Below are 14,261 nucleotides of genomic sequence, written 5' to 3' on the forward strand. Positions count from 1 at the left end.
ATGTATTAAAGGCCCAACCTAGGAGCCTCTTCTGCCATAAAGTCTTTCTTGATCTCCCTACTCCAAAAAATGCTCTCATCAAATTTTCCTAGAACTCTGGATTGCTCTTTTACCCCAATAACATCTTATCTTGGATTACAATTATTTTGAGCATGTGCAATATCTTTTATAAGAAAATAAACTCCACAAGGGCAAGAACTGTCATTTTTCATCTTTCTTTCTAGCTTTTAACATAAATGTCCATATAGCACTTTGTAAGAATTTAGTAAGTGTTTCACTTCAAGAGCAGAAAATAATAGCTTAAGGGAAAATGTGTTTGAGTTACCAAATAGGATTAGATAGTGAGGAATTTGTAATAGCATTTGTCCCATATATATATATATATATATATATAAAACCTATAAACCTTGCATTATGCAGAATATGGCCAAATAATCATGATCAACTTTCACAAAAAAATATCTAAGAACATACCCAGTTGTATTTATCACTTTTAGGACTCTGACCCAAATGATATATATCTGTATATAATATATGTTTTTACTGGACACAATAACAAAACCAGGTACACAGGTTCTTATAACCAAGTGAAATTTTAATATTAATCTTTAACAGGACAAATAAGTAAACTACAGAACAGCAAACATTCATTCTATTAGTTATAATTCTTTCACATCTTAACTTCAGTGGTTAGAATCATGTTCCTCCTCATTCTTTGGAGCAGTTAGGTAATATTCCACTCCAACAGCTAATAAAAATGCTCCAAAACCCCATTTGAATCCTCTTGTCAAAGCAGTCCACAAAGTAGGAGTTTTTCCAAAACGACCCATGTATCTCCAAGCTTCATTGCTAGGGGGAGAAAAAAAATCAGGGAAAAAATTTTTAGTCATAATTACCTAGTTGCAAAAATTTCATATTTAATTCCTAACTTTCAGGTAGATATATACAGAGGACCTAATAACAACCAAATAGCCACTTTTCCGTGGCATAAGATATATTCCAAATTTTCTCTTCTGATGGTAATTCGATATAGGTTATATATGTGCAGTCATGTAAAACATATTTCCACATTAAGTTATGTTATTAAAAAAGAAACATACCCTAATGCCTTAATGTAACATGTGAAAATAAAGATAATCTATGAACAAACAATCATGTATTTCATAATAGTCTTGTTATACTTTGGATTTTATGAATTAAGACTCAAGTCCATAGGGAATAAATATATTTATTTTTATTATTATTTTTTTTTATTTAATAGCCTTTTATTTACAGGATATATACATGGGTAACTTTACAGCATTAACAATTGCCAAACCTCTTGTTCGAATAAATATATTTATATACTATTATAATATATATATAATAAATTTTCTTTTAATATCATATGTAAGAAAATTCATGAAAATTCTAAGTCTCTGAGTTGGGTCCCATTAGGCGTAAGACTACATTCACTTAAAGATAATTAGAACTGTTTTCAGAGAGGGACCTACACTGAGAAGCAAAAAATTTTTCTTCATCTGGCATTTCTGTTTCTGGCTACTTTTAAAATAGAAAGGTGAACTGAATCAACAGCACTTTAGCAAAGAATATCTAGTTTTCTTTTTTTGTGGTGTCAAAGAATTGGAAATCAAGGGGATGCTCAACAAATGGGGAATAGCTGAACAAGTTGTGAACATAAAAGAAAACTATTATGCTATAAGAAATAACAAGTAAGCTGACTTCAGAAAAACCCAGGGGAAAAAACCTTTTCTGGGATTTTCTGAAATCAGCCTGCTCATAATTTCTTATGACTAGAAAGACTTCAACAAACAGATGCAAAATGAAATGAACAGAACCAGAACATTATAAATAGTAACAATAACATCACATGATGATCAATAAGGAAATGACTTAATTATTCTCAGCAATACAACGACTCAAGACAACTCCAAATGACTTATGAAGAAAAGTACTATTCATATCCAGAGACAGAACTGATGGGAGCCTGAATGTAGATCAAAGCATACTGTTGTTTACTTTTTCTTGTGGTATGTTTCTTTTTTTATAACATAACTTAATATGGAAATATGTTTTACATGACTGCACATATATAACCTATATCGAATTATCATCATAAGAGAAAATTTGGAATTCAATTTTTTTTTAAATGTTAAAACTTGGAACACAGGATTTTGCAAAGGTGAATGTTAAAACTATCTTTGCATGATTTTGAAAATTAAAAGCTATTAAAAATGAATCTTAAAAATTGTCTTTACATATAACTGGGGAAAATATTAATTAAAAATGAGGGGGGAAAAAGGATATCTTGCTCAATATGTTTAGTACAACAAGGGGTACGACTAATTATCCTACAAACACATTTACCCTGGACAAATACAGATTATCTCTCAAAAGTCTTCTTAAAATCACTAAATGAAATTATTAGATAGACATGTAAGATCAATTTAGATGATAATCTCCCTTCTAGAGTAGAAAAGATGTCATGAGTCACTGTCCCCTGCATTATGTGATATCTGTGGAAAAGCTTTTATCACCCATCAGGATTCTTGCTGCATGCTAGATAGAGTAGAGCTAACAAAAAATCACTATCACATAAACTTTAAAAAATTTTTTTCCTTCAGGAAAAGATATATATAGAAAACAAAAACTGAGGATTTAACTGATATTAAAGGATGATTACATCCAACCTGCTGAAGTTCTCTTACCGAGCCCATGGATCCCTGAGACCTTGCCTAGCCAATCTCTCCTGAACTCGCTGTAGTGGTGTTCCTTCTATCTTCCACTGTTTGTAGTCAGGGAGTTCAATTTTTCCATGACCATGTCCATGCTCATGTCCATGTGCCATGCCTATAGAAAGAAATTTATTAAACAAGAAATAAATTGATTCTAAGACATGGAGGTTAATCTTAAGTAAAGTCTTTTTTATTTGCTTGTATCTAACTCCAATGCTTAGTATAGTACCCGGCTCAGAGTAAGGGCTTAATAAATACTTTATCTCTCAATGATAACTCATACTTTTTTTTTTTTTTTGGGGGGGGGGGGGGGGAATTAGGGGGGGAAATAGAGACAAGACAATTGGTGTTAAGTGACTTGCCCAGAGTCACACAGCTACTAAGTGTTAGCTTTCTGAGGCCGGATTAGAAGTCAGGTTCTCCTGGCTCCAGGGTCAGTGCTCTATTCCCTGCGCCATTTAGCTGTCCCAATAACTTATGTTATTTTATTATTTTTTTTACGTTATTAGATTATTTTGTAAACCTTACTTTCTTCAAAGCAATAGTTTCCTGAAAATAGCAAGGGCTTAAATTGCAACCTATAAGGTAGAACAAATGGTATTACTTCAAATTTATCACAATAGTTTTTAATCACATAACCCCAATTCCAAAATTAGATACTTAATTAAATAAGTACTGAAGTTGGTTATTAAATGTTGTTACAAGGATGATTAAAAAGGGTTTAAGGTTAGGTAACCTTTTTTTTTTTGAAAAAACTACAGGATTAATCGTTGTAGCACTTGTCACAGAACATAACTGAAATTCAAAATGCAGGGTAATACAGAAAAAATGGGGTATAAAAGGTCAGTGTATTTATAAAATAACTTAATTTTTATTTTAAATTAATCTGAATCACTTGAAGGATGGAATGGTAGAAAAGATCCAATTTGAAATCAGAAGACTCAGGTTTGATTCTCAGATCTGATATTTTTATTACCATGATGAGACACATTGTCCCTGGGCCTGTTTATCTATAAGATAAAGTGACTGCACCATATCAGTAGTGTCAAACTCAAATAGAAAGGGGGACCACTAACTATAGATAAGGTTAATTGCGAGCCACATATTGACTTATAAAATAATGTTATCTATGTTTTATTGTATTTTTATTAAACATCTCAAATGACATCTTTTTAAAAATGTACTTATTTAAAACTTAAATGCAAAATAAGGGAAAAAAAAAACAGAAAAAGGAAGACAGAAAAAGTTGTGACCAGGAGGACATTGGGAAGGATTCAAAATATGTAACTATAAATTTTCCATTTCAAGAAAGCATATATAATAAGAGAAGACATTGTATTCATAATTGCCCATCTTTTCTTTTGTTTTCTGCTGTGTACTTTTTACTTTATTCTTTTTTCCCTCTTTCCTTCCACCCATCTTTGCCAACCGAGCTGCAATTAAGCATAGATATATTTATAATATATATATATATATATATATATATATATATATATATACACATACACACACATGCAGATACTCCCTTACATACATATACACACATATATATGGATATACACCTAAAACAATATTAATTAATATGACTGACAAATAATGTAGATTTCTCTCTTGATCAAATCTTTTAAAATTTTGACTTTGAGATCAGTAATTATTTTTTCTTTATAACATCTTTTTATTTTTCATTATACATGCGAAGATAGTTTTCAGTATTCACCCTTGCAAAAACGTGAGAGCTCCAAATTTTTCTCCCTCCCTTCTCCCCACCCCTTTCCTCTAGACAAGTTAATTCAATATAGGTTAAACATGGGTAATTTTTCTAAACATTTCCACACTTAACACACTGCACAAGAAAAATCAGTTGAAAAGGGAAAAAAGTGAGAATGAAAAAAACAAGCAAGCAAACAACAAAAAAGGTGAAAGTACTATGCTTTGATCCATACTAAATCACCACTGTTCTCTCTCTGGATGCAGATGGCTCTTTCCATCGCAAGATTATGGAATTGGCCTGAATCACCTTATTGTTGAAAAGAGCCAAGTCCATCACAGTTGATTATCACACAATCTCGTTGTTATGCATAATGATCTCTTGGTTCTACTAACTTCACTCAGCATCAGCTAATGTAAGTCTCTCCAGGCCTCTTTGAAATCATCCTGCTGATCATTTCTTATAGAACAATAATATTCCATATCATTCATATACCATAACTTATTCAGCCATTCCCCAACTGATGGGCATTCACTCAGTTTCCAGTTCCTTGCCACTACAAACAGTGCTACAGATATTTTTGCAATGTGGGTCCTTTTCCCTTTTTCTGATGAGATCAATGATTGCAACCCCTACTTTTATCTCAATTACATCTAAATGTAGTTCAGGTTCCCTGGTGGGCTGTCTACGACAGTGTTGAACACCTCTGGACCAGATGATCACAATGGTCCCTTTGAGTTGTTATGATCCCATGGTAAGAATAACTTTTTTTAGTCCTTCATCTGATTTGAATTCCATACTCATAAAATCAGATTTATTTTTTAATTTAAAACTGGGAAGCACTTGAGCTCAGAACTGGAGTTTACATCTGCCAACTTTAAATCAAATGCTCTATCTTCAAGACATCTGCTAATGATTTAAATAAGAAAAATAAACTTTGTTATCCTTTGTATTTATATCACCTTGACTTCTGAAGACATCATTCTCCTCATGCCTAAATAGCACATTATTGCATCATTTTTTTCCCCCCCCGAAGTCAATTTAGCAAAAGCAATCAACAAACTGAGGTAGACAACATTACATATGTTCCACTTCCTGTTCTCTTTGTTAAGAAAGGCACATTTCCCCCCTCTCTTCTCTGGGGTCAAGCTTGTTCATTATATAGCATTCGGTCTCACATGGGCTTTTTTTAGTTGTTGTTTTTGCTGTTTACACTGCTGTAATTGTGTAATATTTATATAATAATCTCCTGGCTCTGCTTATTTCATTCTGCATATCAATATCCATTGGCTCCTAGAGAGCAGAGGTTTTTGCTTTTCTTTGTATCCCCATGGATTAGCACCCTATCTAGCATATATTTATCAATTATAAATGATTGTTCAATTTTAAATTGTGATGATACTAAATGGCAGCTAAATAGTAGCTCTAAAGATCTAGGTAACTCTTTTTAAAATAACAGAAAACTTTTTCCCCCTTCATGTAAATAACATCTGTAAGTGACAATTTTGAGGCCTGGGATTTGTTATTTGATAGCTGAGGTTGGGAAGTACAAATTCTTCATTTTTCTTTTTGATTATTTAGGTTAATAAATGTACGTACCAGAGTTTAAGAATTAAAGAATCTTCACCATATAAGGGAGGGAAATGCAATAATTTTGCACTCTGGCTTTGGTACTGCTCTTCAGTGTTGTATGAGGTTAAAAACTGTTAAGCTAGCTGACTAGCCTCCCATTAGAACCAATTCAAATGCCTTTCATACACAGTCCAGCTTGCATTAGAGACTCATTGAGACGCTGTTTTCCCCGTAACACTGAAGAGGCTAGAAACCAGTGAAATGATTTGAAGAAACCAGATCAAGCTACCTTGTCTGGTCTGATCTGGTAAGCACACATATAAGCCAAATGGCACACTGTAAAAAGGTTGTTGATTTTATGGGGGCTTTTAAAATATATTATTTTGATATATTACTTTTTTTCATTCCCAATCCATCCCCAATAGTACTTTTCAATTAAAAAGTTGTGAAAAACAGCCTGTTACTTTTCACTTTTACAGTTTATTGTTTAAGAGAAAGGGCAGGAGCTTAATTTTTAATAATTTGAACCAGATCCCACTGACATTACTACTTTTAAAATTCAGCCAGACTAAGTGCCTACTATATCTGAGGAGCATGGCAGGGATACAAAGATGAAAAATAACAGTCCCTCTCCTTAAAGAGTATTGTGCTAGATACAAGGGAAGATATCAAAGACATATATGGCAATCTTTGCCTTCAACGAGTTTATAGTGTAGTAGAGAGAAGAGATGCCTACACAGACAACTATGCAGCATCACACAGTAAGTACCTTCATCCTTCAATTTACTACAGTAACAATAGTTTTATCTAAAGAGTGCTTTAAGGTTTGCAAAGCCCTCTACGTATGTTAGGTCATTTGATCTTCACAGAAAACTTCTATACTGCACTTTGCACGTATCATTTAGTAGCTCTAGACTTCAAGTATTTTAATTCATAAAAAGTCATTGAATTATATTATCTCTAAAGTTCTTTCCAAACCTAAAATCTTTTATTAAAAGTGGTTTTAGATCAGAGCAGAGCGATACCAAGTATTGAAGTCCTATAAGTATTTAAGAGATGTGAATTTAGAGCTGAGAAGTCACGTCAGGACCAGAGGTAAAAGATTTGGAGTCATCAGCAGAAAGACAGTAAATCTGCAGAAAGCTAAGGTAATGAATGACATCAACAAGGAAGGGACAGTAGAGAGTCTTTGATATATTCCCTTGTATCTAGCACAATACTCTTTAAGGAGAGGGACTGTTATTTTTCATCTTTGTGTCCCTACCATGTTCCTCAGATATAGTAGGCACTTAATCTGGCTGAATTTTAAAAGTAGTAATGTCAGTGGGATCTGGTTCAAATCATTAAAAATTAAGTTCCTGCCCTTTCTCTTAAACAATAAACTGTAAAAGTGGAAAGTAACAGGCTGTTTTTCACAACTTTTTAATTGAAAAGTACTATTGGGGATGGATCAAATTATTAAAAATTAAGTTCCTGCCCTTTTCTCTTAAACAATAAACTGTAAAAGTGGAAAGTAACAGGCTGTTTTTCACAACTTTTTAATTGAAAAGTACTATTGGGGATGGATCAAATTATTAAAAATTAAGTTCCTGCCCTTTCTCTTAAACAATAAACTGTAAAAGTGGAAAGTAACAGGCTGTTTTTCACAACTTTTTAATTGAAAAGTACTATTGGGGATGGATCAAATTATTAAAAATTAAGTTCCTGCCCTTTCTCTTAAACAATAAACTGTAAAAGTGGAAAGTAACAGGCTGTTTTTCACAACTTTTTAATTGAAAAGTACTATTGGGGATAGATCAAATCATTAAAAATTAAGTTCCTGCCCTTTCTCTTAAACAATAAACTGTAAAAGTGGAAAGTAACAGGCTGTTTTTCACAACTTTTTAATTGAAAAGTACTATTGGGGATGGATCAAATTATTAAAAATTAAGTTCCTGCCCTTTCTCTTAAACAATAAACTGTAAAAGTGGAAAGTAACAGGCTGTTTTTCACAACTTTTTAATTGAAAAGTACTATTGGGGATGGATCAAATTATTAAAAATTAAGTTCCTGCCCTTTCTCTTAAACAATAAACTGTAAAAGTGGAAAGTAACAGGCTGTTTTTCACAACTTTTTAATTGAAAAGTACTATTGGGGATGGATTGGGAATGAAAGAAAGTAAAAGAAAGATAGTAGAAGAGGGCCAAGGACAGGTCCTTATGGTGTACCCATCTATCTTGAAAAAAGCCTGGAATGACAAATTAAAGCTAAATTATGAAGAGAGTAACACATCTGTGTACTGGAACTTTCAGCTCTGTGCTTAAAGAGAGGACGAACTACTAACAAAAGGCAGAGAAGCAACTGAGATATGTTATTGAAACTAAGGAAGATTATAGTAGAGAGAGCACCAAGGGCCAAATGCTCAATGAAAATGAGTAATACAGAAAGGTCATTACATTTGGCAAAGAGAACACCACTGCTTTGAGAGAGCAGTTTCAACACAATAATGGCAGCCAAAGCCAAACTTCCTTGATTCCCTCCTTTCATCTAGGAAAACAGGTAGTAAGAAAAGTGGACTCGACTGAATGACCCCAGCATATTTGCTGTTGATCCTTCCTTCTCCAAAAAGACCATGACCTCGGGGAGGTGGTGCCATACCATGGAAGTGAATAGAAGAGAAGGAGAGAGGGCTAGCAAAGTCACTAGCTTCACATGTTCTCCTCCAGAGATATCTTGTAGGCGGATGGAGAGGAGAGTGATGAAAAAGAGGCTGAAGGCAACGAGATCAACCAAATCATTTCTAATGGAGCAGTAATGAACTGAACTAGCTATACCCAGAAAAAGAACTCTGGGAGATGACTAAAAAACATTACATTGAATTCCCAATCCCTATATTTATGCACACCTGCATCTTTGATTTCCTTCACAAGCTAATTGTACAATAATTCAGAGTCTGATTCTTTTTGTACAGCAAAATAGTGTTTTGGTCATGTATACTTATTGTGTATCTAAGTTATATTTTAATATATTTAACATCTACTGGTCATCCTGCCATCTAGGGGGGGTGGGGGGTAAGAGGTGAAAAATTGGAACAAGAGGTTTGGCAATTGTTAACGCTGTAAAGTTACCCATGTATATATCCTGTAAATAAAAGGCTATTAAATTTAAAAAAAAAAAAAAAAAAAAAAAAAAGAGGCTGAAGGGATTATAAGAGGTCACGACTGCTAGATTAGGTCCTGAAGGAGTCAGTGACTTAGAGATGTACAAGGCGAGTCTGCGGGCCTCTGAGCCATCGGATCGGCTCTGGGGACGACTAGGGACAAGTCTTTCGCCTTAGACTTGAGGAGCGGGCAGGCAAGGATGGGGAGCTCTGGAGACCGAGGAGCGGAAGAAGGCGCAGGACCTCCGTGGGGACGGTCTCAAGCTTCTCAGCTCATGGAATGCTTGGGGAGGGCGATCCGGGGATGCCGAGCCGGCTCATTATAAAAGCTAGTTCTTAACGGCCGTTGAAGGGTTATGAGAGAGAGAGGAATAAAATAGCCGGGCTCCAAAGCTGCGCGGCGGCCGTTGCGGCGCAGGACCCTCACGCTGGTACAAGTTCTGAGAGGACAGGGAAGGTCAGAGTGACCCGGCAGTTTCCAAGGTCCGGGGAGCGACCTCTTGGAGGTGGTTCCCACAGACGGAGGGAGTGTCTCCCGAACCGGGGGCAGGCGGGGAAACAGCGTGCTGGGTGCGAACGCCGAGGGCACCCGGGACGATAACTGGGGGGGTCCGGGCTACCTTATTTTGCTCCTCCGAAGCGACCCCCCACCCCCACCTTTTGGTCCCCACATCCGGCGGTCTCGCACGTCCCTTTCCCCTCCCCCCTCTCCTCCCCGAATTACCTGACAGAAATCTTGACCTCTCGGGGACACAGGAATCTCAAACACCGCCCCCCAACCCCCCCAACGAGAGCCGAGAGGAAGCGGAAGTCAACTGGACGGAACTACCTTGGGGAGGGAGGGGGGGAATCCGAGGCTAGCCGAAGCATTCTAGGCATGGGGAAAGCGGAGGCAGGATATGAAAGAGTGCTAGGGAGCGGGGAAGAGTCCTAACTTGCCTGCTTCACTGCTGAACCACTTATATTCTGGCTGCTTAAAAGGAAGCGACTGAAACTGAAGATCGGAGCGCGGAGGGGTATGGGGATGTAGGTCGTGGAACCCTTTAGTCGATGCACGCCCCTAAAGGGGGCGTAGGGGGCGGGAAATGTGGAGAGAGCCCGGCGGCCAATGAGCGTGTCCGTTGTTGAGGGCGTGGAGCTGCCCAATGGGAGGGCGAGTTGTTGTGTTGCAGTTGGCCAGCCGCTGTGAGAGGCGGTGGCGGCTCCTGGAGCAGGAAGGGAACGGCGGCGGCGGCGGCGGTGACAGGTAGGCGCCTGCTGAGCGGTCGAGGAACTAGCCGCGGCCGACGCGGATGGGTGGTTCCCTCCGTGGCCGAGTAGAAGGGAGCGCGCTGCACTGGAGGGGCTAGACCGAAGGAGCGGGTCGGGGAGCCCGAGGGGTGGCTCGGTCAGTCAGCTGCTTCGCAGCCTCTGAGTGCCCAGGTAAACGCCTCATGAGAGGAGCGAGAAGACAGCTCTGGAAGACCCTCGCGGGGGCGGCGCGGGGGGCCGGAGATCGAGTTCCAAGTGGGGCCTGCGGGGCGGGCAGCTCGCGGCGGGGGGAATTCCTCCCTCGGAGCTTGAGGCTTTGCTGGCGCCTTGCTGAGGTGACGGTGGGGGGAAGCAGCGGGGGCTGCGAGGAAGTCGCGCTGCCGCGGCACAGAGCGGGCAGCCACCTCCTCGGAGCCCTTTGTGGGTGCTCGTTATATAACCCGGGCTATTCCACACTCCCAGGCGGCGAGACTGACAGACGCGCGGGTCATCCTCTCGCCTCTGAATGGGGGGGGGGGGGGGGTTTGGCGTGTCACGATGCTGTCGTGACCGGGGCGCTCTGCTTTCTGCCAGATGTGTGCTGGTCTCAGGGTGCAGAGAATTGTCATGGAACAGGTTTTAAAGTTTGGCTGGATTGATTGTGCATGAATTATCAACACTGGGAGTTAGCACCGCTTTGAATGTTTTTCTTCCTTTAGGGAAGAAGAGACGCTTGAGCTTCGGCTGTCAACGGTAGGAGGTAAGTACAAATTGGGAGATGTAATGAATGGGAACCGATGTTGACTGAGATTAGGAGCCTTAGGGAGTGTGTGGCGACAAAAAAGATCTGAAATTACAAACAAAAGTACAGTCCCTGCTGTAGGTTGTTGAAAAGACGTGTGTATTATTTACTTGTTACTACAGGGAGCATTCTTGAAAATGGAACGAGTTGTAAATATTCTGTGTTTAATTGATTATGATTCTCTTGTTATAAAGGTACCATGGCAGTTTGATAGTAAGATGAAGTAAATACTGACAAAATTGCAGGTACTTCCTTACTATTCATCGTGAAGAACAGATTCAGAGGATTCAAAATTCTCGGTTTTATAAACAAAAACAGAATTTTGAAATAGGACTATTTAAATTATAAAAAAATATCTTGATTTTGTATATTTTTAAACAAGTAAGGACAAAATTAGTTTTAGCAAGTATGTTATTTTCTTAAACTTACTCTTAAGGATTATAATATTCCCGTATCCAATGCCAGAATTACTTCCTCGGATAGTCTCTCTCCCCTCCCCCGTGGTCATTTCAATATTATAATCTGACACCTAATTTTGAATTTCAGGTGGGGAAAAAGATGATTCTAGGAGAATCAGTCAACAAATATGTCAGATATCAGAAAGAGTGATTTTATTTTAGATTATTTTTTATATGCCTTTGACCAACCTTGTCTGTCTTTACATAACATGTTTCTAATCCTTCCTTTTATTAAGATACTTGTGAGCTTAAATCTTATTTACAAATATGCCGAGATGTCTGAAAGTTATTTTTGCATTTATGCCTGTGTTGTTCTTTTTTGCTGTTATGTAACAAAAATGCCAGACTATTTGGAGAGCTAATGACTTAATTCTGAATGGCCAGCAGGTGTCATTGTAGAATATAATTGGATTGAACATTATATGGAAGGGAACTCCAATACCTGGAGGAATAATAAACCAAGTTAGTGATTGATTACTTAAAAATATGAGGATAATTATTTATGGATATTGATCAATCATTAGAATTTTTCTTGCTTGTCTTCATTTCAAGCAGCATATATTGAATGCACTATACTAGGATCTGAGGATACAAAGATGAAAAATGATATAATGGGGGCAGCTAGGTGGCACAATGGATAGAGCACCAGCCCTGAAGTGGAGAGGACATGAGTTCAAATTTGACCTCAGACACTTAACACTTCCTTAGCTGTGTGATCCTGGCCAAATCACTTAACCCCAATTGCCTCAGAAAAAAAAAAAAAAAAAAAAAAAAAAAAAAAAAGATATAATGCTGCTTTTAAGGAATTTATAATTTAATAAATATGGCATGTGATAGGGAAGGGAATAAGCATTTACATAACACCTATTCTGCTAAAGTACTATGCTAAACATTATCTGATTTGAACTTCACAACAATCCTTTAAGGTGGTTGCTATTATTTTCCCATTTTACATTTGAGAAAATTAAGGCAAACAGAACTTAAATGATGTATCTCTCAGGGTCACAGAACTAGTGAGTTTCTGAGGTCGAATTTGAATTGGTCTTCCTGACTCTAGGCACAGTGCCACATAACTGCCTGAATGTCTAAAGCACAGGAACAGTAAAATAGAAATGAGACATTGGTTTATGGGACATCATTTCTGCCTAAAGATGCAGGAAGGCTTCATTAGAAGAAGTTAGCAACTGAAAATGAACATAGAGAATAATTTCTGTAGGTAGACCCATGGAGGGAAGAGGGGAAAGAGGGAGGAGAAATCTTCCAGATGTGATTGTAGGGTTTTTGTGAAAAGATAGCTTTAAGAACTAAAAAGTGTGAAGAGGAAATTTGTTTGGTTTGAGAGCTTGTACAAGCAGTTAGTACTCTGAAATAAGACTGGAATGGTAGGTTAAAACCACATTTTGAAGTTGGGAGTATCAAATCTTTAGGAAAATTATTCTGGCAGCAATATGAAGAATAAATTAGAGAGGCAACAGGCCAGAAGAGACACCACCATTAGAAGGCTAGTTGAATAGATAAAAAGATTCTATTTTAGGTTCTTGATAAACAAGAGATAGATGCCAGAAATACTACAGAGACAAAATTGTTTTTTGGGGGGTTAAGAGGGAAGAATCAAGGATGAGTTTTGAGGTTTTGAATCTGGGTGCCTAAAATGATCTAACAAATAGAGATGTTTTTTGGGAGACGAGATTTGGGATGAAAGCAGGTGTTAGTTTTGGATATGAGTTTGAGGTGCCAGTAGGAATATAAAATTCATCTAAAATGGACCTGGAAATTGTTTTTAAACACCTAATTTATAAGTTTATTAATGTCATGAAAATTTTACTTTTAATATGAAATTTTGATATTTGTAATTTGGAAGCATAAGTTTGAAAATTTTATGCTTGACTTGAGGATTTTTTTAATGGAAAAAATAGCAAGAAACTCAATATTGCAATGAAGTATACACATAATACCTTTAAGAGAGTGACTAACAATATAGTCATTAAATTGCCTCCCCTTCCAGAACAGATGTACTTTAAAAAAAATCTTTGTTTATGGTTTCCCAATTTTTCTTTTGTGCCTAACAAGTCTTCTCTTCTACCTTTCTTTTAGCTAGTATTTTTTATATTTCCAGAATATTATTCTACCTATTTATCATATGCAGACTAATATATCTTAGAAGGATTGGCCCAAAAGATTGAAAAGTAAAGCTGGTATTGAGCCCTATAACTTTCTGTACAGAAAGATTTGTTGAACTCAAATCGCTATATTGCTCCTTTCATTGTTGTACTACTTAACATTACTAAAGTGTCTGATCTCATGGAAGACCTTTGTTAATTATACTAGAACAAGAATTTTGGCCTTACAGAAGAGGTTTGCTGGTTTCATTGACATTTTAATCAGTTTTATTATTTAAATTATTAAAAATTTCCAATATTTTTACTTAATATTGTAATTGTCATGATGGATCTTCTAACAGTGAGCTGAATAGCCAGAACATTACTACTTCAATTTTAATTTTAATTTCACTTGTCCATTGTTACTTTTAGGCTTAGGCAAGTTATTTTTAGGATATAGGCCTCTATAGAATTAAGTCTAGCACCTGATTTTTTTTTTCCTTATGTAGATATGAGAA

The 14,261-nt window shown here is 36.9% G+C and overlaps 2 protein-coding genes across 11 annotated transcripts in view; one reads left to right on the top strand and one right to left on the bottom strand.

Moving 5' to 3' along the window:
- Positions 1–574: 574 nt before the first annotated feature.
- Positions 575–10,300, bottom strand: NDUFB3 (NADH:ubiquinone oxidoreductase subunit B3). 4 transcript variants are annotated; one of them, XM_003765879.3, is made up of 3 exons: positions 10,094–10,300; positions 2,709–2,850; positions 575–849 (listed from the first exon to the last, which is right to left on the bottom strand). In XM_003765879.3, exons 2-3 carry the CDS (start codon positions 2,846–2,848, stop codon positions 684–686), a joined length of 306 nt encoding a protein of 101 aa, XP_003765927.1. In that variant the 5' UTR covers positions 2,849–2,850; positions 10,094–10,300; the 3' UTR covers positions 575–683. The 4 variants fall into 4 exon arrangements, with proteins under 4 accessions (XP_003765927.1, XP_003765926.1, XP_031814221.1 ...); XM_003765878.3 differs by lacking the exon at positions 10,094–10,300 and adding an exon at positions 9,879–9,987; XM_031958361.1 differs by lacking the exon at positions 10,094–10,300 and adding an exon at positions 9,775–9,796.
- Positions 10,301–10,404: 104 nt separating this feature from the next.
- The window catches only part of FAM126B (family with sequence similarity 126 member B), an 80,543-nt gene continuing 76,686 nt past the window's right edge, over positions 10,405–14,261 (top strand). For 5 of the 7 annotated variants that reach the window (XM_031958351.1, XM_031958353.1, XM_031958354.1 and 2 more), the window contains exons 1-2: positions 10,406–10,576; positions 11,104–11,144. The gene's annotated coding sequence lies outside the window, so the exon portion shown is untranslated. Of the gene's footprint in view, positions 10,577–11,103; positions 11,145–14,261 lie in introns of all 7 variants that reach the window. The other 2 variants (XM_031958358.1, XM_031958359.1) reach the window with 2 other exon arrangements.

Source organism: Sarcophilus harrisii, chromosome 3, assembly GCF_902635505.1.
Source record: "Sarcophilus harrisii chromosome 3, mSarHar1.11, whole genome shotgun sequence".
NCBI classification, from domain to species: Eukaryota; Metazoa; Chordata; class Mammalia; order Dasyuromorphia; family Dasyuridae; genus Sarcophilus; species Sarcophilus harrisii.